Source organism: Mobula birostris, chromosome 15 (genome assembly GCF_030028105.1).
Source record: "Mobula birostris isolate sMobBir1 chromosome 15, sMobBir1.hap1, whole genome shotgun sequence".
In the NCBI taxonomy this organism is placed as follows: domain Eukaryota; kingdom Metazoa; phylum Chordata; class Chondrichthyes; order Myliobatiformes; family Myliobatidae; genus Mobula; species Mobula birostris.
In genome coordinates this window covers 20,856,887-20,884,500 of record NC_092384.1, presented here as the reverse complement: position 1 = coordinate 20,884,500, position 27,614 = coordinate 20,856,887, and the positions used below count along the sequence as shown (strand labels likewise).

The 27,614-nt window shown below is 44.3% G+C and overlaps 1 protein-coding gene across 1 annotated transcript in view; it reads left to right on the top strand.

Annotated features, from left to right (window-relative positions):
- lcat (lecithin-cholesterol acyltransferase) overlaps positions 1 to 27,614 on the top strand; it is a 58,287-nt gene that overhangs the window by 7,884 nt on the left and 22,789 nt on the right. The window contains exons 2-6 of the mRNA XM_072279378.1: positions 8,344 to 8,394; positions 13,054 to 13,210; positions 20,978 to 21,093; positions 23,104 to 23,199; positions 25,640 to 25,864. Of these exons, the coding sequence (XP_072135479.1) occupies positions 8,344 to 8,394; positions 13,054 to 13,210; positions 20,978 to 21,093; positions 23,104 to 23,199; positions 25,640 to 25,864 (645 nt within the window). The remainder of the gene's footprint in view (positions 1 to 8,343; positions 8,395 to 13,053; positions 13,211 to 20,977; positions 21,094 to 23,103; positions 23,200 to 25,639; positions 25,865 to 27,614) is intronic.

Here is a 27,614-nt window from a genome sequence, read left to right as displayed (position 1 = left end):
CCATGTCCAGAGATGGACCTCCACCTTTGTGCAACAAAGCTGCAGCACAAGTTGATAGGGTTGTTAAGAGGGTGTATGGTGTGTTGGACTTCATTTGTTGGAGGTTGATTTCAAGAGCCATGAGGTAATGTTGCAGCTCTATAAAACTCTGGTTAGACCAAACTTGGAGTATTGTATTCAGTTCTGGTTACCTCATTATAGGGAAGATGTGGAAGCTTTAGTAATCAAAATCTGATTTAATGTCACTGGCCATGAAATGTGTTGTATTGCAGTAGCAGTACATTGCAATACATAAGTAGTGCAAAAAAGAGGGAAAAAATAGTGACATATTGTTCATGGATTTATTTTTCAGTCAGAAATCAAAGGGTAGAACGGGAGAAGCTTCTCCTGAAACATTGAGTGTGTGCCTTCAGACTCCTGGACTTTAACTTTGATGGCAGCAATGAGCAGAGGGCACGTCCTGGGTGATAGGGGTCCTTCAAGATGGAATCCACATTTTTGAGGCATTGCATTTTGAAGGTGTCCGTGATGCTGTGGACGCTGGTGCCCATCACGGAGCTGGCTGAGTTTACAACTTCTTACAGTTTTTTAAATCCTGCGCAGAGCCCCCCATCCCCGCCCCTGCATACGAGACAGTGGTGCAGCCAGTTAGAATGCTCTCCATGGTACCTCAACAGAAATTTGGCTAGGCACAGCTCAAATGTCATCCCTAAATTTGCGGATGGCACAACTTTCATTGGCAGAATTTCAGAAGGTGATGAGGAGGTGTACAGGGGTGAGATACAAATTCTCCTCAAACTCTTAGTGAAATATAACATCTGTATGCCATCTCTGTAAATGATTCAGTATGTTGGGCCCAGGATAGATCTTCAGAAATGTTGGCACCCAGTAATGAAGCTGATCATCCTTTCCCCTGCTGCGCTGACAAAATTGTGGGCTGAAGGGCCTGTAATGTTCTATGTTCTAAAATCCTTTTTGCAAATGCTATAATCTTCATTTACATGTGATATATTATAGATAGAAAACTCACATTTTCGGCAGTGTTTAGCAGCCGGAGTCACGTCACATATCCCATCAGATACTATCCTAAGTGGGAGAACACAGAACAAAAAGGTATACTGAAAGAAGATCCTTTTTTGACAAGTGATTGTGTCCAAGATATCCTGAAGTGGGAGGGTGAGGAGCCAGAGGTCGTGGTACATATAGGTACCAATGACATAGGTAGGAAAAGGGAAGGGGTCCTGAAAGGAGAATATAGGGAGCTAGGAAGGGAGTTGAGAAAAAGGATCTCAAAGGTAGTAATCTCGGGATTACTGCCTGTGCCATGTGACAGTGAGAGTAGGAATGCAATGAGGTGGAGGATAAATGCGTGGCTGAAGGATTGGAGCAGGGGGCAGGGATTCAAATTTTTGGATCATTGGGACCTCTTTTGGTGCAGGCGTGACCTGTACAAAAAGGACGGGTTACACTTGAATCCTAGGGGGACCAATATCCTGGCAGGGAGATTAGCGAGGGCTACTGAGGTGACTTTAAACTAGAATGGTTGGGGGGTGGGAATCAAATTAAAGAGGCTAGGCGTGAGGAGGTTAGTTTACAACAGGGGGATGGGAACCAGTGCAGAGAGACAGAGGGATGTAAAATGAGGGTAGAAGCAAAAAGTAGTAAGGTGAAAAGTAAAAGTGGCAGGCCGACAAATCCAGAGCAAGCATCAAAAAAGGCCACTTTTCAACATAATTGTATAAGGGCTAAGAGAGTTGTAAAAGCGCACCTGAAGGCTTTGTGTGTCAATGCAAGGAGCATTCGTAACAAGGTGGATGAATTGAAAGTGCAGATTGTTATTAATGATTATGATATAGTTAGTTGGGGTGTATGGGGTGTCAGTGAGGGGTAGCACCTCTGGTGGGGGAACATGTTGCGTCCTTTTCAGGGCGGTTAGTCCACCTTTGGTCCCCACCTGGCACTCAGCTCTCACCTGTGGCTCCCCGTAGCTGTTTGCATGCGACAGCAGCCACACCCCGAGCAACAGCTTCGACAAGCCGGCTAAACCAGATGAGGGTAGCCGACGGGTCTCAAACCCTCAGTGTGATAGGGAGTTGTCTATCCCAGCAGGTGAAGACAGACTCCGGCGGATTGAGCGGACGAGACCTATGGAAGGTCCAACGGTCAAGAAGGCGGTCTCTGCAAGCGTCGTGGAACATGTAGAGCAGGACAAGACACAGAAGACGTCCCGGTCATCCACTGTGCCTAGTCCCATCTCCAGCTGTCTAGACTCCGTCTTGCCACTGGATCCAGATGGGAATTGGGAAGAGAGAGTGAGGCTGACACCGTGCAACTCTCCCTCACTTAAATCCAAACCAAGCATGAGTCTCGACACCATCATAATGGTGTCGAGGTCCTCATCGACGTCAACGATGGACGAACAACAACAACATAGTTAGGATCACAGAGACATGGCTCCAGAGTGACCAAGGATGGGAGCTCAACATTCAGGGAGATTCAATATTCAGGAGGGATAGACATGAAAGAAAAGGAGGTGGGGTGGCGTTGCTGGTTAGAGGGGAGATTAACACAGTAGAAAGGAAGGACATAAGCCGGGAAGATGTGGAATCAATATGGGTAGAGCTGCATAACACTAAGGGGTAGAAAACGCTGGTGGGAGTTGTGTACAGGCCACCTAACAGTAGTAGTGAGGTTGGGGATGGTATTAAACAGGAAATTGGAAATGTGTGCAATAAAGGAACAGCAGTTATAATGGGTGACTTCAATCTACATGTAGATTGGGTGAACCAAATTGGTAAGGGTGCTGAGGAAGAGGATTTCTTGGAATGTATGTGGGATGGTTTTTTGAACCAACATGTCGAGGAACCAACTAGAGAGCAGGCTCTTCTAGACTGGGTATTGAGCAATGAGGAAGGGTTAATTAGCAATCTTGTCGTGAGAGGCCCCTTGGGTAAGAGTGACCATAATATGGTGGAATTCTTCATTAAGATGGAGAGTGACATAGTTAATTCAGAAACAAAGGTTCTGAACTTAAAGAAGGGTAACTTTGAAGGTATGAGACGTGAATTAGCTAAGATAGACTGGCAAATGACACTTAAAGGGTTGACGGTGGATATGCAATGGCAAGCATTTAAAGATCGCATGGATGATCTACAACAATTGTTCATCCCAGTTTGGCAAAAGAGTAAATCAAGGAAGATAGTGCACCCGTGGCTGACAAGGGAAGTTAGGGATAGTATCAATTCCAAAGAAGGAGCATACAAATTAGCCAGTAAAAGTGGCTCACCTGAGGACTGAGAGGAATTCAGAGTTCAGCAGAGGAGGACAAAGGGCTTAATTAGGAAGGGGAAAAAAGATTATGAGAGAAAACCGGCAGGGAACATAAAAACTGACTGTAAAAGCTTTTATAGATATGTGAAAAGAAAAAGATTGGTTAAGACAAATATAGGTCCCCTACAGACAGAAACAGGTGAATTGATTATGGGGAACAAGGACATGGCAGACTAATTGAATAATTACTTTGATTCTGTCTTCACTAAGGCGGACATAAAAAATCTTCCGGAAATAGTAGGGGACAGAGGGTCCAGTGAGATGGAGGAACAGAGGGAAATACATGTTAGTAGGGAAGTGGTGTTAGGTAAATTGAAGGGATTAAAGGCAGATAAATCCACAGGGCCAGATGGTCTGCATTCCAGAGTGCTTAAGGAAGTAGCCCAAGAAATAGTGGATGCATTAGTGATAATTTTTCAAAACTCTTTAGATTCTGGACTAGTTCCTGAGGATTGGAGGGTGGCTAATGTAACCCCACTTTTTAAAAAAGGAGGGAGAGAGAAACCAGGGAATTATAGACTGGTTAGCCTAACATCGGTGGTGGGGAAACTGCTAGAGTCAGTTATCAAAGATGTGATAACAGCACATTTGGAAAGCGGTGAAATCATCGGACAAAGTCAGCATGGATTTGTGAAAGGAAAATCACATCTGAGGAATCTCATAGAATTTTTTGAGGATGTAATTAGTAGGGTGGATAGGGGGAACCAGTGGATGTGGTATATTTGGATTTTCAAAAGGCTTTTGACAAGGTCCCACACAGGAGATTAGTGTGCAAACTTAAAGCACATGGTATTGGGGATAAGGTATTGATGTGGATAGAGAATTGGTTGGCAGACAGGAAACAAAGAGTGGGAGTAAACGGAACCTTTTCAGAATGGCAGGCAGTGACTAGTGGGGTACCGCAAGGCTCAGTGCTGGGACCTCAGTTGTTTACAATATATATTAATGACTTGGATGAGGGAATTAAATGCAGCATCTCCAAGTTTGCGGATGACATGAAGCTGGGCGGCAGTGTTAGCTGTGAGGAGGATGCTAAGAGGATGCAGGGTGACTTGGATAGGTTAGATGAGTGGGCAAATTCATGGCAGATGCAATTTAATGTGGATAAATGTGAAGTTATCCACTTTGGTGGCAAAAACAGGAAAACAGATTATTATCCGAATGGTGGCCGATTAGGAAAAGGGGAGGTGCAACGAGACCTGGGTGTCATTATACACCAGTCATTGAAAGTGGGCATGCAGGTACAGCAGGCGGTGAAAAAGGCGAACGGTATGCTGGCATTTATAGCAAGAGGATTCGAGTACAGGAGCAGGGAGGTACTACTGCAGTTGTACAAGGCCTTGGTGAAACCACACCTGGCGTATTGTGTGCAGTTTTGGTCCGCTAATCTAAGGAAAGACATCCTTGCCATAGAGGGAGTACAAAGAAGGTTCACCAGATTGATTCCTGGGATGGCAGGACTTTCATATGATGAAAGACTGGATGAACTAGGCTTACACTCGTTGGAATTCAGAAGATTGAGGGGGGATCTGATTGAAACATATAAAATCTTAAAGGGATTGGACAGGCTAGATGCAGGAAGATTGTTCCCGATGTTGGGGAAGTCCAGAATGAGGGGTCACAGTTTGAGGATAAAGGGGAAGCCTTTTAGGACCGAGATTAGGAAAAACTTCTTCACACAGAGAGTGGTGAATCTGTGGAATTCTCTGCCACAGGATCAGTTGAGGCCAGTTCATTGGCTATATTTAAGAGGGAGTTAGGTATGGCCCTTGTGGCTAAAGGGATCAGGGGGAATGGAGGGAAGGCTGCTGCAGGGTTCTGACTTGGATAATCAGCCATGATCATACTGAAATGGCAGTGCAGGCTCGAAGGGCCGAATGGCCTACTCCTGTACCTATTTTCTATGTTTCTATGTTTCTATGCAAGTGGGCAATCTCAACTGAGAACATAGCTGAGAATCCCAAGCCTATCAAAATAAACTTAACAAATTTAAACAGAAAGCACCAGGAGACCGCATTATGAAGAGCAAGTTGCTCGAGAAAAAACACAAGGAACTCTTAACAATTAACAACTCTCAATAAACAGCAATTAACCAATGTGAGTGCTCTAAAAGCCTTGGAAACCAATGCCCTCCAGCTCCCCACACAAGCCCAAAGAGCTCATTACAGTACCCCCTTTCCTCTGCCTGGCACCTGACTGCCCAGGGAGACCTGAAAACTCGAAAGAGACCTTGGGAACTTGGGGCAGACTTGGGAAACTTGAGATAGGGAGAACATTGAAAGAAAAACCTTGGAAACAGTAAATAAACCTTGAATGAACCTCAGAAATCTTGAGAACTTTGGTGAACATTGAGAAATGGAGAAGCTTAGATCTGGAAAAAGCTTTGAGACCCAGAAAAAAAAAACTTGAAACCCTGAAAAGACCTTGAACGTAGACTACAAAAGCTTGAAACATGAACTTGAGAAACTCAGAACATAGATAAGAAAAGTTCTGAACATGGATTCATTATGTAGACCAGAGATACTTGGAACCTAATCTCAGAATATGGACTTGAGAGACTCAGATTGTAGGCATGAAAAACTCAGATCGTAGATTGGAGCGACCCATAATATTGTCTCAGAACATGGACTTGAGAGACACGGAACACAGACCAGAGACACTCGGAACGTAAACTTGAGGAACTCAGAATTTGGACTTGAGGATAGATGGCATTTTTCGATGTAAAAACATTGCTATTCAAACTCCGCGGGGTCCATTATTTAGTGGGCTCCTTCTGTCACCATATGTGCTGGCAATGTCGGAACCCAAATGCAGAGGAAAGACAGACCCCAATGTAGAGATGGTGACCAGAGTTTTTTCATAAAAATTCCAACAGAATATTGGTGGCTCATCAGAGCGACACTTCGAGATGAAACATTCTCAAAATTAGGACCCCGCGATAAGCGTTTGTAAGGGGTTTCTTCTTTTATGTTACTGCGTATGTTAATCAAAATGGCTTCCTTGTTATGTTAATCTTTTACGTCACTGCGTACGTGAATTAAAATGGCTTCTTTGTTATATTAATCTTTTATGCTGCTGCGTACGTGAATTAAAATGGCTTCTTTGTTATGTTAAATGCAGATAATGTTTCTAGCTAGCACTTTGCTTGGGTTATAACAGATAGCAGATGTACTATGAGCCAATGGGTGTTCATGTTATTCTTTCTTGGGGTGATATGCTGTCTCATATGGCTGGGAACCAGGGGCTTTTGGCGGGGAGTCGGAGGAGAGACCGTGAGGACAACGGACGTGCGGGGAAATCTCAGGCTGATCTCTCTGGGTGGTCCCAAGCTGCGAGTCGAAGGGGTCAGAGTGGTCCTGAAGAGGTCCCCAAGCTCCAACGTGTGCACAAAGAAATTGAACTTTGATAAGTCTGGCGCCTTTTCCATTCCTTTTTTGTATTGAACTTCTATTAATCTCATAGACTTAGTAATATCTATAAAGTGTAATTGGTAAAACGTACGTTGTGTGCTGGCTGATGATTGATGTTTGAAGCTGAATCAGGTGGCAGTCGTACAGCAACCGACATCACCCGGAGACCAGGTGGGCAGCGGACGGGGTTTCCCCTAGGAAAATACCAGCCAATATAGCTGAGCGTTACATGTTAATCGGGCGCCTACTTAAATAATGCAAGTAAGACCGAATCCCCAAGCCTATCAAAATAAACAGAAAGCATCAGGAGACCACATTACAAAGAGCAAATTGCTCAGGTAAAAACATACGGAACCCTAAATGATTAATGACTCCCATTAAACAACAATTAACCAATTCAGGTGCTCTGAAAACCTTGAAGTCCAGTGCTCGCTGGCTCTCTGCATAAGCCCAAAGAACTCATTGCACCTACATGTTTTATGCAGACATCTAATCAGTCAATCATGTGGCAACAACTTAGTACACAAAAGCATGAAGACATGGTCAAGAGGTTCGGTTGTTCTTCAGACCAGACATCAGCATGGGAGAGAAATGTATGCTAAGTGACTTTGACTGTGGATTGATTGTTGGTGCTAGATGGGGTGGTTTGAGTATCTCAGAAACTGCTGTTCTCCTGGGATTTTCATGTACAACAGTCTCTAGGGTTTGCAGAGATTGGTGCAAATAACAATAAAGCATTCGGTGAACAGCAGTTCAGCGGGCAAAAATACCTTGCTAATGAGAGAGGTCAGAGGAGAATAGCCAGACTGGTTCAACCTGACAGGGAGGTGACGGTAGCTCAAACAACCTCTCATTACAGCTGTGGTATGCAGAAGAGCATCTCTGAATGCACAACACACTGAACCTTGAAGTGGATGAGCTACAGTAGCAGAGGACCACACTGGCTTCACCGGGTGTACCTACTAAAGAAGCCATGGAGAGTACACCCTCATCTCCTGGCTCTCAATGGGCATTAGGCTGATTGTGGTTCCCTCCTGATTTTCCTGAATTTATGTCCTTTCATGAAGGGGCAGTCCATGTCCTGGTTAAAATTTACTACATTTGCATACTGTTTAGCTAAATTCTGACTAAATTTACATACAGTTGTAAAATTGGAAATTCTTCAATGGCTTTGTATATCTTAAAATTATATTAAAAAGCATTGCACAAAATACATATATAATGTAAAATACTCCACAAAATAAGCAGCAAAGCTTATATTTTATTTCCAGGATTCCTTCACTTATTAATTGTGGTCTTTTTGTTTTTTTGTTTCTTGCTCTTTTCCACTTGAGATTAAAGTTGAATCCATTGTTGGCAGACGGATGGGTATCAGCCCATGAGTATTTACTCAGCCTGAACTATCTGACTTTCAAGCAGCAGAACCTTGAGAGCTCTGCTCGTTTCCAGTGAGCTCCTCTCAGCTTGAGAGGGAACACCAAAAATATGAGAGATCTCCCTTCACCGCGTTCTGTCCTCTCCCTGATCTTAGTGGGCCTCTCTATCCAACTGACGGCAGCAAACTCAACACTGTGGTTCATTAATGTTCTGTTTTCGCCAGTAGGTCCAGAAGATGCAAGCGTGTTGCAGAGAGAGCTCCCACCTCTGATCATTGGTAAGTATGGCTAATGGGGCAACTACGTTTAGTTAGTTCCTTTGAGTTTTTCTCAATGAACTGTATTGATCTTGCTTGCATTTAATGAGTGGTGTGTATAGGGACCATACGTTCATTCACTTCACCCCAAGACAAGCAAGGCGTCTGCACACTGATGCCAATTTACTGACACACTTGCAAAGTGGTAGGACGTTTCATTCACTTTTGTGAGTGTAACAAGAATTTTAAAAGAATAGTTATTTCCATATTATTCTGCACAGTGCTTTAGAGATTGTAGTAGAAAAACAGAATACCCCAGTGAGGTATGTGCTATAGGAAAGAGCAGTGGTATCCAGCTCATCAGTTTAGTTTGGCAGCTTACCTTTGCATTGATTAACTTCCAGTAATTGTATGGTTTTCATCTGAACCGAAATCTATAATGGGCTGCTGATCTACCACATTCGTTCTTCAGGTCAGCATCAAATTGTACCGAGTTGTGTGAACAGAATACATGCTACTCCTCAGCTTTACTCAGAGCGAAAGTCTTCTTAAGATGATAGTTTGCTTGGTATTGTAAGTTCCACAGACCACTATAAGGTTCAACAATGCTTCGGAGAGCTTTCTGCTTTGACCTTCCCTCAATCCAGTTTGAAGTGGCTTCCGGTGAAAATCGAGCTGTACAGTGATCCCAGCAAATGAGCCAGAATAATCACAGTAAACATGGAAGGTGCAGGTCTCTGGTCCGAGTGCAAGAAGTGATGTGAGAATAACGTAGCCAAAACCTAACCCAGTGCTGGCAGCCTTTCCTTCTACTCCTGTTTAATAAAGCACATTGTTTACTTCAGATAATTTATCAGGCTATCATAGGATCTTGTTACAGTCATTTTAAAGCAATCTCATGCCGTTAAACAGATTGTGAAATGTTCAACCGTGCTACATTGAAAACTGACTGACAGAAAGTATGAGCTTAGTCCAAGCAAGAAGTGGTTTCTGTCATTCCCTAGTATTTTATGTTTGAGGTTAGAAAAGCAAGATGTAAATAAAGAGGCTGAAAGATTGGACAAGATAGAGTATAATTTGTCCCCAGATCCTTTGCTTGACCCTGATCCAGTGTGGGTATGGAACTAATTAACATGAGCTGTTTGGCATTTCATTTTGGCATGTCATGAGTGAACAGTCTGACTAGCTGACGCACTTGTTATGGCTTTCAGCAGTCTATTAGTGTTTCAAGAGTTTCAGTGGTGTGCTAGAACAGCAAAGATCATAGTCATCTTTGTATGGTACCATGTTTGCACTAAGCTTGAAGACTGTTTCGTTTTTAAAAAAAGGTAGATCAAAGTTCACGCACTGTAGCCAGCACTGACCCTGTGCAGGCTGCTGTTCGCGCTATTTAAATAAAGTCTTGGATTTGTATAGTAACATTTGCATTTTTTAAGTACGTCCCAGCTCACAGCCTGTGAAACTTTGAAAAGGGTAGTCACTGAAGAGATTGCTTAAGAGATTGTGGAGGCATTAGTAATAATCTTTCAGGAATCACTGGAGTTTGGAATGGTTCCGGAGGACTGGAAAACCCCTTCTTTAAGAAGGGAGGGAGGCAAAAGACTGGAAATTATAGGCCATTTAGCCTGACTTGAGTGATTGGCAAAATGTTAGACTCCATTACTAAGGATGAGGCTTCAGGGTAATTGAGGCACACAATAAAATCGGCCAAAGTCAGCATACGGGGGGAATCTTGCCTGACAAATCTATTGGAATTCTTTGAAGAAATAACAAACAGGTCAGACAAAGAGAGTCGGTGGATGTTTACTTGGATTTTCAGAAGGCCTTTGACAAGGTGCCATACACGAGGCTGCTAAGCAAAGAAAGAGCCCTTGGTATAACAGGAGAGATATTAGCGTGGATATAAGATAGACTGTATGACAGGAGGCAAGGAGTGGGAATAAAGGAGTCTTATTCTGGTAGATTGCCGGTGACTAGTGCTCCGCAGGGGTCAGTGTTGGGACTGCTTCTCTCACGTTATGTCAACAATTTAGATGATGGAATTGATGGCTTTGTGGCCAGGTCTGTGGACAATACAAAGATAAATGGAGGGACAGGCAGTGTTGAGGAAGAAAAGGGAGTCTACATAAAGTCTTGGATGAGTTGGGAGAATGGTCACAGAAGTAGTAGATGGAATATAGTGTAGGGGAGTGTAAGGTCATGCACTTTGGTAGAAGGAATAAAGGTATAGGCTATTTTCTAAGTGGGAAGCAAATTCAGAAATCAGAACAGCAAAGCGACTTGGGAGCTCTGGTGTGGGGTTCCTCAAAGATTAACTTGCAGGTTAGTAAGGCAGGCGAGTGCAATGTTAGCATTCATTTCAAGAGGAGCAGAACATAAAAGCAAGGGGGTAATGCTGATACTTTATAAGGTATTGGTCAGACCACAGTTGTGAGCAGTTTCATCTAAGAAAGGATGTGCTGGCATTGGACAGAGTTGACGGGAGTTTCACAAGAATTACCTTGGGAATGAAAGGGTTAACATATGAGGAGCATTTGATGGTTTTAAACATGTACTTGCTGGAGTTTAGAAGAATGAGGGAAGATTTCATTGAAACCTGTCCAACATTGAAAACCTAGGTATAGTGGACATGGAGAGTTTAGAACACAGCCTCAGAATACAAGGATGTCCCTTTCGAGCAGAGATGACGAGGGATTTAGTTAGGCAAATATTGGTGAAGCTGTGAGTGGAATTCATTGCCACAACTGGCTGTGAAGGCCAAGTCGTTGGGTATATTTAAAGCAGAGATAGATAGGTTCTTGATTAGTAAGGGCGTCAAAGGTTACAGGGAGACGGTGGAGAGTGGGGTTAGGAGGGATCTTAAATCAGCCTCGATCGAATGGCAGAGCGGACTCAATGGGTCGACTGGCCTAATTTTGCTCCTGTGTCTTAGGGCCTAAGGGTCACTATCAGAAAACCTTTGGTCAAATGGCCAGAGACAGCAGGATGATGAAGGCCAGGAGATCTATTTTTCACTGAAATAATTATTTGCCAGTTTGTCCTTATCTGTACAGTAAGTGACAACCTCAGAACATTCCAGTGGATCTGTGCGGCACGATTTCCCACTCACAAACCCATGTTGATTCCATCTAGTCCAGAAGTCAAAGTTAACCTGTCCAGGAAATAAATTAACCAATGTTATATACATGTTTCTGTATTTTTCCTCTTACCGATGAAGGCTCACTGGACTCTTGTTCCCCGGATGTTCATAATTTCCTAGGTTCTCATCACACGTGGGGGCCATTCACCCCACTGAGCCTATGCCAGCCCTCTGAGCTACCTCATCTGTCCCATTCCTCTTTCTATTTCCCCCTATTCTCTCACACATGTTCTTTAACCCTCTCCCTCCGATCCCTGACCCCACCCTGTCACACCAACTTTCTGGCGATGATTTACACCAAGGGTAGTTCACAGGAGGGACAGGGATGGGGTGAGGCTGTGACCTTTCATTCTAGACTCCCCCCTGCCCCACTCAAGGTAACATCCTCTCCACATCCTCTCTATTCAGGAATTTCAATATTCGATAGGTTTCAATGAGATCCCGCAGCCCCCCCCCCCATTCTTCTAAGCCCCAGCGAGTACAGGCCCAGAGCCATCAAACACTCCTCATATGTTAAACCCTTTCATTTCCAGGATTATTCTTGTGAACCTCCCCTCAAATCTCTAGAATGCCAGCACATCATTTCTTCAATGAGGGGCCCAAAACTACTCACAATACTCCAGGTACGGTCTGACCAATGCCTGGACATGGAAATCCTGCATATGGATTCCCAAATCCCTTTGCAACCGAGATTTCTGAATTTTGTCACTGTTTAGAAAGCAGTCTAAATCTTTATTCCTTCTACCAAATTAAGCTGCCAGAGGAAGTGGTAGAGGTGGCTACAAGTGCAACATCTAGTTGCATTTAGATAAACACATAAAATGGAAAGGTTTGGCGTATTAGAAACCAATTGTGGGCAACTGGGTCCAGGATGCTGTAGTTGACACGGATCAGATTGGATAAAGGGCCTGATTCTGTGCTGTTTCATGAACCGCTATCTAACTACTTGGAGATCCCAGTGGCTCGTTGCTCAGCAGAGTCCTAGTCCCTATACCCACCACGTATTCACTGGGAATGGGTCCCCACACATCACTTCCATTCCCAGTGGCCCCAGTTCCTGCACGGTCTTTAAACACGCCAGCCTTTTTCCCACACTTTCTCTAAATTTACTAGGTCTTGACTCCCAGGTTCCCTTTAAACTTACTGAGTCCACTGGAAAACGTACCATTCTACTGCATGATGGTTGAGGAAAAAGTGAATAAAATGTGGATTAATATAGCATCCAATTGCCTAGGAATTTGCTGGAACCATCAAAGTCCTCAACATGCTGGATTAATGGAGTTTAATTAATCAGTTCAAGTGTATTAATAATGGGCAGTTAATGTTGGTCTCGGTGAGAAAAATCGCAAGCCAGGGGCAAAAACCCACATCTTGCATTCAGCTTTCAAGGAATCTGGTAAAAAGGACTTGAGGGCTTGCCGTTCCATCACAGAGGCTATCTGACGCCCATTATAGTGAGAGTGAATGCACAACACTAATTTCACTTGCAGATTTTAGCTGAATGATTTTGCAATAACCCTGTGGTCCTGCTGTTTGCCCAGTGCCTGGACACACTGGGAATCATCTGGAGGCGAAGCTGAACAAACCAGACTTGGTCCACTGGCTGTGTGTGAAGCGCAGCAGACATTACTTCGTGCTGTGGCTCAATCTCAACATGTTTCTGCCCATTGGAATTGACTGCTGGATAGACAACATGAGGTAATGTAAACTTGCCACAGCCTTGCTGACCCTTTGGTAATCTGCTTTCTGATTGCATGGGCTTGATTTAATGGAAAACGGTCCTGTTTGAGGGTTTTACTGTGTACCAACTTCTGTCATCTGAAACAGACCATCACAGATGTTTCAATTATGATTCATACCTGTCAGTGTTATGTCTCCATGAATGCAGCATGTCTTTATAAGTAGCATGCTATTTATTCCATGGATTGTCATCTATAGTTCCTACTGGCTTTATTGAAGGGAACACTCACGGATCAATCCTTCAGCTGGAGTGGAAACTCACAGCCATTTCCAATCTCCTTTTCTCTTCTTGTACTCTTAAACTTGCTTCCTTTGAATGGATGTAAGACAACGCATGTATTGGGGCTAAACTCCACCATCTATCTCTTCAATAGTGACTAAACTTCATGATTCCAGAACAACAGACACACAGCAGCTGGCATGGAACCATGCAGCTTAATGTTTCTTTTTCCCGTCCTTCATTCTCTCTACCTCTACCCTTCTCTCTCTTTCTTCGGGATAGGCCTTTCCAGTCCTTCGAGCCATGGCGCCCAACAACCCCTGACTTAACCCTAGCCTGATCATGGGACAGTTTACAATAACCAATCAACTGGTACGTCTTTGGATTTGGGAGGAAACCAGAGCATCTGGAGGAAACCCATGCAGTCACCGGGAGAACACACAAACTCCTTACAGGCAGCGGCGGGAATTGAACCTGAGTCACCTGTCTTGCAAAACATTGTACTAACAACCTCACTACCATGCTGCCCTACCTGCCGAGTATTTCTAGGACTCTGCCTTTTTTTCAGATTTCCAACATTAATTTGTTTTTCATGTTTGCTTCAAGATTCTGATTGAAGGATGACACAGTACCACTCCTTCCCTTTTTTCGCACAGCAAGCAGAGCCATTGCATCAGCGTACCAGAGGCCCAGGTTCAATCCGAACCTCAGTTTCTGACAGTGCAGAGTTGGTATGTTCTCCCTATGACTGCATGTGTTTTCTTGGGGTGCTCCAGTTTCCTCTCACACACTAAAGACTGCGAGCCTGGAGATTGTAAATTACCACTTATGTGTAACTGAGTGGCAGAATCTGGAGAGAGGATATGAGAATGTGCAATTAGCGTAAATGGGTGGTTGATAGCCAGTGTCATCCTTGTGGGCTGAAGGGCCTGTTCCCATGTTGGATCTCTCAATGACTATGACTCTTTGATCATGCCTCTCCATTCCCCAACATCTCTCTCCAACTCTCTTCTCCCCAGATTGTACAAGAATCAAAGTTCTTCCAGGGCCTTTACCATGCCAGTTGCTGGTATTCCGGGCCAGGAACTGTTCCCACTCTTCCTCCTACTTGAGAGTGATTGTGTTTGGCTTCCAATTGTCCCTGTTGTAATGTGAGCATTATTAAAAGTAAGTTAATACTAATTAGGATAATGGGGGTTCTGCTTCCGTTCTTTTTACTTCCAGTGGGCTTTGTATATAGTGTTCCTGCCATGCCATACGGGTTGTGAAAGCCTCTGTATGTACATAATGGTTCTCAAGTTCGAGATAAAGTTGTTTCTTTGGCATGAAGTTGTCGAGTGTGCCTTTTACAAAGTAGAAGTTACTACATACTTTTTTGCGATGAGGTGAACTGGTTTTGTGAATGTATCGGCACGTTTTTCAAACGGGAGCTTCGCGTTTAAGATGGCTATGTTTGGAACTATCAGTGAATTCCTGGAAGGAAACGAGGACTGGCCAGAGTATGTGGAAAGGTTAGGACACTTTTTCAGTGCTAATGGAATTACTGAGGAGGCTAAGAAGCGCTCTATTCTCCTGAGTGCGTGTGGGGAAAAGACTTACAAGCTAATAAGGAATTTAGCCACATCGTGGAAGCCAGGGGACATTCCATATGATGAACTGATCAAGCTCGTGGGGAACCACTACAATCCGAAACCTTCTGTGATAGTCCAACGGTGTAAGTTTCACAGCCGTTTCAGGAAGCCAGGTCAGTCTGTGGCCAATTTCGTGGCCGAGCTTCTGCAGCTGTCAGAGTATTGTGATTTCGGAGCGGTGTTGGATGACGTGCTCCGCGGCATTAATAATGACGGCATACAACGCCGCCTGTTAGGGGAAACTCCACCGCTGACTTTCAAGAAAGCCTTAGAGATTGCCCAAGGCATGGAGATGGCTGATAATCATGTCAAGGATATCCAGAAAGGACATGGAGGGTCGCAGTCGGCGGCAGTGCACCAAGTCAGGAGGGAGATTGGTAAACAGGCAAAGTGGGTGGAATGTTTCCGGTGTGGAGGGACGCACTATGCAAATGATTGCAAATTCAAAGACACTGTCTGCCATGCTTGTAGCAAAAAGAGACACTTAGCTAAAAAGTGCAAGAGTTCAAAGGGTAAGATTAAGCCTGGGCAGGGGAAAGCTCAACAGGCTCAGGCAGCCACACACCATCTAGAAGATGCAGATGAAGAGGCAGCGTGTGCCTACAACATATTTGCAGTGGAAACAGATGAGGAACCACCTGAACCATATTATGCCACAGTCACTGTCAGGGGAAAGCCATTAAGTTTGAGATTGATTCGGGGGCTACTGCATCGGTCATTAGTGAGGAGACCTACAGGAGGACATGGGGGTCCAACCTGCCTCCCATCAGACCGTCAAAGCTCAAACTTAGGACCTATATGGGGCAGGCCATACCTCATTTAGGGGTGTTATATGTGGACATTTCAGCCGGAGGTCAGAAGGTTAAAGCCAGGCTAGTGATAGCAAAGGGCAGGGCACCCAGTCTTTTGTGTGGCGATTGGCTTCGCAAAATCCAGCAAACTGGCATGAAGTTAAGTATGCACACACAACGAAGGACATTCTGCAGCGATACAGTGACGTTTTCAGGGACGAGCTGGGAACACTGAAGGGCGTGACAGTGGAACTCCATGTCGACCCTGAGGCTACACCACGTTTTTTTAAGCCCAGGTCGGTGCCCTATGCCATGAAAGACAAAGTCAAGGAGGAGCTGGAACGTTTACAGAGGCTGGGCATGATTGAGCCCATCCAGTTTTCAAGGTGGGCGGCTCCCATTGTTCCAGTTCTGAAGGCAGACAAAATGGTGAGGATATGTGGGGATTATAAATTTACGGTGAATCAGGTCGCTAGGCTGGAGGAGTACCCATTGCCACAGGTGGATGACCTGTTTGCGACCCTGTCAGGGGGCAAACTGTTCACAAAGCTGGACATGAGCCACGCCCACCAACGGCTGCTGATTGACGAGGATTCAAAGGAGTACGTCACAATTAATACGCACAAGGGATTATTCAAGTACAATCGCCTGGTGTTTGGAGTGGCGCCTAGCCCTGCCATTTTCCAAAGGACAATGGACACTTTGCTGCAGGGGATTCCACACGTAGCAGTGTACCTTGATGATATTTTGATCACAGGGGCTGCGGAGGTGGAGTATCTGGCTAATTTAGAACGGGTGCTGAAGAGGCTCTCAGACGCAGGGCTGTGGTTGAAACGCGGAAAGTGTGTGTTCCTGGCATTGAGTGTGACTTTCCTGGGACACAAGATCACAGCTGAGGGGCTTTGCCCTGTGGAGGACAAAGTGGGAGCTATTAAGGAAGCCCCAATCCCTAAACCCGTCACGGAACTCAGATCATTTTTGGGCATGGTGAATTATTATGGCAAGTTTCTTCCGGACCTCTCAAGGGTTTTGACCCCACTGTATAAGCTGCTTCACAATGATACTCAGTGGCAGTGGGGTGAAGAGCAGGAGAAAGCTTTCAAGGAAGTGAAAGAACTCCACTCAGCAAAGCTGCTTGTTCACTAGGACCCAGACAAGGAGATCACCCTTGCATGCGATGCCTCGCCCAATGGAGTCGGGGCAGTTCTCTCACATGTACATAGAAACATACATAGAAAATAGGTGCAGGAGTAGGCCATTCGGCCCTTCGAGCCTGCACCGCCATTTATTATGATCATGGCTGATCATCCAACTCAGAACCCCGCCCCAGCCTTCCCTCCATACCCCCTGACCCCCGTAGCCACAAGGGCCATATCTAACTCCCTCTTAAATATAGCCAATGAACTGGCCTCAACTGTTTCCTGTGGCAGAGAATTCCACAGATTCACCACTCTCTGTGTGAAGAAGTTTTTCCTAATCTCGGTCCTAAAAGGCTTCCCCTCTATCCCCAAACTGTGGCCCCTCGTTCTGGACTTCCCCAACATCGGGAACAATCTTCCTGCATCTAGCCTGTCCAATCCCTTTAGGATCTTATACGTTTCAATCAGATCCCCACTCAATCTTCTAAATTCCAACGAGTACAAGCCCAGTTCATCCAGTCTTTTTTCATATGAAAGTCCTGCCATCCCAGGAATCAATCTGGTGAACCTTCTTTGTACTCCCTCTATGGCAAGGATGTCTTTCCTCAGATTAGGGGACCAAAACTGCACACAATACTCCAGGTGTGGTCTCACCAAGGCCTTGTACAACTGCAGTAGTACCTCCCTGCTCCTGTACTTGAATCCTCTCGCTATAAATGCCAGCATACCATTCGCCTTTTTCACCGCCTGCTATACCTGCATGCCCACTTTCAATGACTGGTGTATAATGACACCCAGGTCTCGTTGCACCTCCCCTTTTCCTAATCGGCCACCATTCAGATAATAATCTGTTCTCCTATTTTTGCTACCAAAGTGGATAACTTCACATTTATCCACATTAAATTACATCTGCCATGAATTTGCCCACTCACCCAACCTATCCAAGTCACCCTGCATCCTCTTAGCATCCTCCTCACAGCTAACACTGCCACCCAGCTTCGTGTCATCCGCAAACTTGGAGATGCTGCATTTAATTCCCTCATCCAAGTCATTAATATATATTGTAAACAACTGAGGTCCCAGCACTGAGCCTTGCGGTACCCCACTAGTCACCGCCTGCCATTCGCCAGTCTATCTTAGCTAATTCACGTCTCATACCTTCAAAGTTACCCCTCTTTAAGTTCAGAACCTTTGTTTCTGAATTAACTATGTCACTCTCCATCTTAATGAAGAATTCCGCCATATTATGGTCACTCTTACCCAAGGGGCCTCTCACGACAAGATCGCTAATTAACCCATGTAATGGAGGACTGATCAGAGAAGCCTATTGGTTTTGCTTCACGTACCCTGACAGCTGCTGAGAAGGAATATTCACAGCTAGACAAAGAAGGTCTGGCCATTGTTTTTGCGGTCAAACGCTTTCATCAGTACCTTTATGGATGCGTATTTACAATTTATACGGACCACAAACCACTTGATGAGCCTGTTCAGTGAGACTAGAGGCATCCCACCGCTAGCCTCAGCCAGGATACAGCGTTGGGCTCTTACCTTGTCAGCCTACCGGTACACTATAGTGTACAGAGCGGGTGGGAATAATGCAAATGCTGATGCACTGAGTCGACTACCTTTACCTGAGACACCTGCAGAGACTGTATTTTCATTGGAGAGGCTGTCAGAGACACCTGTAAAGACAACCCAGTGGACAGAGAGGGACCCAGTCCTGTCCCAAGTCAAGGCTTTTCTTTAACAAGGTTGGCCCAGAGTCATGGAAGGAGAGGAACTGAGGCCTTATGCCAAACACAAGACAGAACTCAATCTGCAGGATGGCTGCATTTTCTGGGGGGCGAGGGTCATCGTGCCTCCCCCTGGCCATTCACAGATTGTGGAGGAAATTCATGAGACTCACCCAGGGGTGTCTCGAATGAAAAGCCTTGCAAGATCCTCGTCTGGTGGCCAGGAATGGATCAGGATCTGGAGAACAAGGTAAAGTCATGCACGCAATGTCAGACTAATCAGAATATGCCACCACCAGCTCCTTTGCACCATGGAAGTGGCCAGACCACCCCTGGACTGGGCTACATTTGGACTTTGCTGGCCCTTTTATGGGGCAGATCTTTCTTGTAATGGTAGATGCGCATTCGAAATGGATCGAAGCTCACATCATGAGCAACATCGCAGCCCCCTCAACCATAGACAAACTCAGGCAAGCGTTTGCAGTCCACGGGTTGCCTGACATTCTGGTCACTGCTAATGGCCCGACGTTCACCAGTGAACTGTTCAGTGAGTTCATGCAGCAGAATGGCATTCATCACATTCGGACGGCTCCTTTCCACCCAGCCTCAAATGGTTTGGCTGAGCGGGCTGTTCAGACAGTGAAGGAAGGCCTGAAGCAGATGACAGGGGACTCTCTTAGCATTTGGCTTTCACGTTTCCTGTTTAAATACCGCCTCATGCCACAGACTACGACTGCCCGCACTCCCGCAGAGATGCTGATGGGGCGTAGGCCCAAGTCAAGATTGGACCTGCTGCGCCCGGACATGAAGGTGAAAGTGGAGAGAAAGCAGGAAAAGCAGAAGGAGGAACATGATCAACATGCTCGAGGAGGCAGATAAATCCGGATGACAATGTCTATGTGAGAAACAATCAGCAATGGCTGCCTGGGGTTATTCTTAAGCAGAGTGGTCCCGTCTCCTATGTTGTTAAGCTGACTGATGGGCGTGTTTTCCACAGACACCAGGACCATGTGCGCCTGCGTCATGATACCAGCTCAGAGACAGGCAGTTCCATGGAGTTTCCATTTGTGAGTCAGACGACGGTGGAAGCATGTCCACCAGTGACTTTGCCAGAGGGCGAGACACTGGCAGAGGGGTCAGGGTCCCCTGAAGAGGATGGACATTCTCACGCAGACACACAAACCCCTCTCATGCACCCAACACCAGATCCACCCAAAACACCCTCACCAGCGGTGCCTGCTGGTTCACCAGGGGTAGTGCGCAGATCACAGCACTGAATCTTTGACGGGACAGTTCTTTTTTGTTGTTGTTAGATTGAATGTTGAATCTGTCATGTTTTCCAGATGTTTTGTATTGATAAACTGTTGCTGAGATACTAGTATAAGTTTTCAGGGGTACGCAAGTTAATAACATCACTGTTTTTATTTCCTAGTTTTTTACATTTGGGGATGTTGGATTTTAAAGGGGGAGAAGTGTTGTAATGTGAGCACTATTAAAAGTAAATTAAATCTAAATAGGATAATGGGGGGTTCTACTTCTGCTCTTTTTACTTCCGGTGTGCTTGTATATAGCGTTCCTGCCATGCTGTACGGGTTATGAAAGCCTCTGTATATTCAGAACGGTTTTGAAGTTCGAGATAAAGTTGTTTCTTGGGCATGAAGCTTTCGAGTGTGCCTTTTTCAAAGTAGAAGTCACTACAGTTCCCACAATGACAAAGTTGAGACGGGACTTCATCCGAAGGGAAATCAAATGGGAACCAGCCGATGCAAACCAGGCCCCTGCTAAAGGGAGGTCAAGGACACAGGAACAGACCAGGGGCCTTTGTTACTGCCTGAAACAGAGACACTGAGAAAGCTTTAGATGCAAAGAGCTACATTCTTTGTTTCCAGTCTGAACCAATGCTTGCAGCTTGGGAATCTCTTGTAGAAAGCAAGAGCTTTCATTCTTATTGATGAAGAGCAAAATTGCATATGCTTGAAATCTGAAAAAAAAATGGAGCTTGCTAGGAATGCTCAACAAGTCAGGCAGCTCAAGAGGAGAAAGAAACAGAAAATTGTTGCAAAATGTTACATTTAGGCGGCAATTTAAAGTTCCATTCCTGTGTTAGCCCTGTATAGACAAATACCAAAGATTATAGCTAGTTTCCAATTTGTTTTAATCTGTTAATATTTTAACTTTACTGGCATTTGACACAATTGCACCTTTTTTTAGACGTGTCTATAACCGGACAACAGGCAGATCTTCCAACGCACCTGGGGTAGAGACCCGAGTCCCTGGTTTTGGGAAGACCTATTCAGTGGAATATCTGGATTCACTGAAGCTAACAGGTTTGAATGCCATGCGCAGTAATTTTTCCAAACTTTTCTCTTGAAATTAGCTCCCTGCAATATTGACTTTTCTGTGTCCTGTAGAATGCTGTAGAAAAATGGATCCATGGCAAAGAACAAAAGACATGGATTTTTCTGATACCTCGTAAAACTTGGCAAGCAGTGTAGCACTTCTTAAAATCAGTCACTGTAGTGCAGGAACATACAACTAACTATTTGCACACAACAAAACATCTATTAGAGACCAGATAACATGCTGTCATATAATGGTTGTGCTTTCATTGTGCACACCAGGCTAGTTCCCTTAGTATCAGATTTATAGTTCCTTCACTGGGTTTAGCATTTATAGCCCTGAGCAAAACTCCATACTCAATGCTACCATCCCTGTCACTTCCATATCATCAGCTCCTGGGATCCCATCTGCTACTACAGAGTCCCACCATCCTTGTACATGATTTGTACACCATTTCAATGTTCAAAGTAAATATATGTCACCATATACAACCCTGAGATTCATTTTCTTGTGGGCATTCATAGTAGATACAAAGAAACACCATAGAATGAAAAGCTGCTCACAAGATGGACAAACACCCATGTGCAAATACAAAAAATAACAATAATAAATAAATAAGCAATAAATATTAAGATTATGAGATGAAGAGTCCTTGAAAGTGTGTCCACAAGTTGTGGCAACAGTTCAGTGCTGGGTTGGGTGAAGTTATCCCCTCAAGAGGCTGATCGTTGAACTGTTCCTGAACCTGGTGAAGTGAGTCCTAAGGCTCCTCTACCTCCTTCCTGATAGCAGCAGTGAAGAAGAGAACATGGCTCAGATAGTGGGGTCCTTGATGATGGACACTGCTTTCCTGCAAAACTGCTCCGTATAGATGTGCTCAATGGTGGGGAGGACTATACCTGTGACGGACTGAGCTGGGTCCACTACTTTTTCTAGGATTTCCATTCAAGGGCAATGGTCTTCCATACCAGACCCTGATGAAGACAGGCTCTTGACTTCTGGTTTCCTCCTCCTGCAGTCAATAATCAGCTCCTTGGTCTAGAGTGAGAGGTTGTTGTTGTGGCACCACTCAGCCAGATTTTCAGTCTATAGGGGACCGCCATTTACACAGATCATGGCTGACTGGGTTCTTTCTCCATTTTACTACTTCATATCAGGCAACTGAAGGGAAACAATCAAAGTCTGAGGCAGGCATCTTAATGTAAAGCCAGGCATGAAATAAACTAAAGCACAACAAGTTTTGCTTTCAGAGAATTAAAGTCTTTGAGGGGGAACATTACCATTGAGCAGGCCTCCATCATGTAACCTTGCATTGAAATTCACAAATTATAGAGTCAGAGAGTCATCAGCTTAGACATAAGTCCTTCAATTCACTATGTCAGTACTCAGAATCAGAATCAGGTTTAATATCACCGGTCTATATTGTGAAATTTGTTGTCTTTCTGGCAGTAGTGCATAATAATAGAAAAAATGTGAATTTCAGTAAAAAAATATATATATATATTGGTTCAATTAAATAAGTAGTGCAAAATAGAAATAAAAAAATAGTGAGGTAGTGTTCATAGGTTCAATATCCATTCAGAAACCAGATGGCAGAGAGAAGAAGCTCTTCCTTAAACATTGAATCAGGCTCCTGTACCTCCTCCCTTGAGAGGTAACAATGAGAACAAGGCATGTCCTAGATTATGGGGGTCCTTAATGATGGAGTAACCATCTATGCTATACTAGTTCTATGCCAATCCCATTTTCCTGCAGTCCATCTGTGCTCCTCTATGCCTTGGCATTTCAAGTTCTCCACTGAAATGTTGTGAGATAACCTGCCTGTCGGGTAGTGTGCTGCAGGTTTCAACCAATGCTGGGTGAAGAAATTCTTCCTCTAAATCCTTTACCTTAACCCAATGCCCGATGGCAGCTTCCTTCAGTGTTTATTGGCCTGGAATGTATTAGTTATTCTGGAAATTTTGGCATTTGTAAAAACTGCACTTTTGTTTTGGCAGGATATTTTCACACCTTGGTGCAGTTCTTGGTAAACATAGGTTACACTCGTGACGAGACTGTTCGAGCTGCTCCTTATGACTGGAGAGTGGCGCCGTGTAAGTAGGGATAATGATATGTTGATAACCTTTACCTTCACACCTAAAACAGGAACCAGGTGAAAAAGAGTAACATGAAATTTCAAAGGCGAGTTTTGGTGCCAACACTAAAATAGGCCATTCAGCCGAGTGCTGTGCTAACCTTTAAAACAGTTATTGAATTATGCCGTTCCCCTTTCCTCCCCATACTTTGCTGCCCATAATTGAGTTCCTTTAAGACATTGCTCTGAAGATTGTTTCAGACCAAGAACAACTTGCTGAATTAAACAAAGTCATCCTCATTTCTTCTCTCATTCTTTTGCCCATTATGTGAATTCGGTGTCCTTTGTTCCTCATTCGTGTGCCAGTGGAAATATTTTCTCCAATTAGTACAACTACAGAATCTCCCAGCTTTGAGGAGTCCAAGCACTAGGATTTCTATGATGTGTCTTCATTTATTGGAGGGGAATGGTACAAGGTCCCTTGGGCTTCCATATTCAACTCCACAAACCAATTAAACTAAAGGGGGAAGTAGTTTAGTCCCTGAGGGTATGATTAATCCTTTCCTCTGCAATATGTGGAGGTGCTGAGCTGGAGGGTGGGAGAGAGCACAGAGATGGAGAAGGGAGCTGGAATCTAGATGGGGCGAGGCCAAACAGAAGTGAACCAGGTAAGGGATTAGGAGCAACACACACAAAATGCTGGAGGAACTCAGCAGGCCAGGCAGCATCTATGGAAAAGAGTACAATCAACATTTCTGGCTGAGACCCTTCAGCAGGACTGGAGAAAAAGAAAGATAAGGAGTAAAGTCAAAAGGTGGGGAGAGGAGGGAGAAATGCAAAGTGATAGATGAAATTGGGAGGTGGAGGGGTGGAGTAAAGAGCTGGGAAATTGATTGTTGAAAGAGATACATGGCTGGAGAAAGGAGAATCTAATAGGAGAGGACAGAAGGCCATGGAAGAAAAACAAGGGGGGAGGAGCACCAGAGGGAGGCAATGAGCAGGCAAGGAGAAGGAGATAAGGTGAGAGATGAGGGTGGCCACTAGGAGATCCCACGTTTACTGGCGGACGGAGCATAGGTGTGTAGTATCTCCTTGGCTGCTCATTGGCTCCCTCTGGTACTTCTCCCTCTTTTCTTTCTTCCATCGCCCCTGTTCAAAACGGCAACTATACTCTTTTCTATAGATGCTGCCTGGCCTGCTGAGTTCCTCCAGCATTTTGTGTGTGTTGCTTGGATTTCCAGCATCAGCAGATTGCCTCCTGTTTGTGAAGGGACTGGAAGAACGATCTGGGGACAAGTTATGATGGATTATTGGCAGGAAGGTGGGAGGGAGTTCACATTGGCAACTGGAGGAGAATTTCATGAAAATATTGAGGATGATGAGGGAGACTGGGGAGAAGGTCACAGACAGAGATAGGTGGTATACCAATTGGTGAGACAGGATTATGGGCATGGAGGTGAGGAGAGATTGAAGTAAAGTATCACAGAGATATGTTTGTGGGTATCCGTCAGTAGAGCAGGATTGTTGGAGAGAAAGAGCGGACGAGGATTGCAGTGGGAATTTGGGGATATGTGAGTAGGTAGAGAGGACATTAAGAGAGGCAGATTGGGAGGTTGACTGGAAGGGTTGATCTTGGGAAAAGATTACATGAGAGTTTAAGGATATATCAGTAGATGGGAGAAGATTATAAGGAGGGAGACTGGAAGAACATCAAGGGAGAAGATCATATTGTGTTCCACTTCTTATGCTCTCATTCTCTATCTACCCATCCACGTGCTAGGCTCTTACTTTCAGTCATCCGTCAAGATCTTCCCCCCAAACGTTGCTTCAGAATAGGGTTGGATGATTTTTTTTTGCAGAAAACGATTAGATGAATCAACTGCTATGAAGCAACGATAGTAAAGATTAAAGAGATTTTAAAAATTAGCTTTAGTTGTCATGTGTACATTGAAACACACTGTTACTCGTGTTACTTGTGTCAAAGATGTGCTGAGGGCAGTTTACAAGTGGTGCCATGCTTCCAGTGCCAACATAACATGCCCACAACCTACTACCCCCTAACCCCTACATCTTAGGAATGTGGGAGGAAACGGGAGCACGCAGAGGAAACCCACATGGTCATGGAAGAACGTGCAAACTCCTTACAGACAGCAGCAGGAGGTGAATGCCAGCTTTACAGCTGGCATACTGTAAAGCATTGTGTTAACCTCATCGCTACTCTGCCACCCCGTGGATGTAATCCCAAGACCATAAAAGGAAAATGGTTTAGCCTTCTGGTCCAGTTACAGGTGGGATTTATTGATTTGAAGTTTGGGCACAGCAACTGATCTGTGAGTGCATCTGGTGACTCATGGGATGAAGAGCAATTGATATAAAGTTTGTCCTCTCCTAGTGCTGATGTGGTATGCGGCAGCGCAAATGTCCCATGGCTTTAATAGCTGGCACGTTTCCTTTGACAGATGAGCAAGAAGAATATTTTGACAAACTGAAGGAGCTGATTGAGGAGATGTACATGACATATGGGAAGTCCATTTACCTGCTGGGACACAGTATGGGGAATCTCTACATCTTACACTTCCTGAGGCAACAACGTCAAGCATGGAAAGACAAGTTCGTCCACTCGTTCATATCACTGGGGGCTCCATGGGGTGGAACTGTGAAATCCCTCGCCGTGCTTGCTTCAGGTACCAACATTTGTAGTACATTTATCTTCTTTTTATTCTCTGCTGCAGATAATAATAAATTGCTAAAGTCTGTTAAATTTCTTCTCTGACGTTATGAGAGGTACAAAATAGTGAAAATCATTTTTTGTTTATGGAAAGAAAAAGTCATCTCACCTCTTATAATCTCAGGACATCCATTGTTGCACTTTGGAAGTAATGTAGGAAAGGCCGGAAACATTCAGGCAGAGCGTGGAAAGAGAAATATTTGTCTGTTTTTATTTCAGACTTCCAGCATCTGCAGTTTTTTAAAAATGTCATTGGAGTGAATAATTTGTGAGGAAGAGTTATATCACAATCACAGGTATAACAATGATCAGAATATCTGTTTTGATGGTGCTATGAGATAAATGCAGACGATTCCTGCAACCTTTTCTTGCTGAATAGAATGATAGATATTAAAATGTACCTAGTGTCTATCACAGCTTAAAGAAAAAAATAATTGAAAATGGCAGAATGTGGGTTTGAAGTTCTAACTGGGCTTTCTCTTCTACCCCAAGTCTCATGTCATAGAGTCATAGAGGACAGAAACAAGTCCTACAGCCTGCCAAGTCCACACTAACTATCAACCATTCATTTATACTAATCTTACATCACTCACCTACCTACACACTACCGGAAATTCACAGCGACCAGTTAACCTTCCATTGAGATACAATGGAATCCAGAGCCAGACAGTCACAGGGAGAACATGCAGATGCTGCACTGACAGCACTCAAGGTCAGGATTGAATCCAGGTATGTGACACAATGTGAAACAGTGGCAATGCTGTTTGGCAGAGTGTGTGCAAGTAGGCACTAGTAATTGTCTCAGCTTCCTTGTGTTGTGTTGCCTTCCATACTGTTACTTTGCTGTCAATAGGCAGAAACCATTGAGTATTCATTAACAATTAGGAAGCCTTACCTCTTGAACCAAGGTTATTTACTGAACCAGGTAGACTATGAGAATGGGATTTATGACACAGCGTTGCTCTTGCCCAGTCTTTCTGCACTTACAAGAAACTCAGACAACACCAGAAGAATGAGAACCGTCCAGAGTCCAGTGGTCTAGGGTTAACTTTCTCCTCTGGGGAGGAATATTCTAGCACTCTCGATGAGATGTACATTGCTCTTTTGATTGAATATCCTGAAGACTGCAGCATGCATACAACTTCTGCAGCAAATGTCTACCTTCATTCCCTCAGTTTGCCAAGGATATTGGTGGGTGCTGTTATTAGTTAGTCAGACTTTCTATTTAAATTCCTGGTAAAAAACCAAAGTTACCTGTTGCTTGCCTGTTACATGAACCATTTGATTTTAATTTCTATTTATTTACTTATTTTATTTACTTATTTGGAGTTATGGTGCAGAACAGGATCTTATGGCAACCCGCCTATTTAACCCTAGCCTAATCACAGAACAATTACAATGGCCAATTAGCCTACTAACCAGTACGTGGTTAGACTGCGGGAGAAAATCGGACCACCTGGAGAAAAACCCACGTGTCATGGGAAAGAATGTACCAACTCCTCACAGATGACACTGGAATTGAACTCTGACACCACAAGCTGTAATAGAGTTTTGCTAACCACTACACTACTGTGATTTAGATCAGGCCACAAACAATTTCAAAGTTTAATTTACTTTCTCTGAGTCGTGTCCTAAAGTCCACTATCTCATCTGTACTGTAAATCTAAAACGTGTACAATGAGCTTTAAACCTGGTCTATTCCTTCA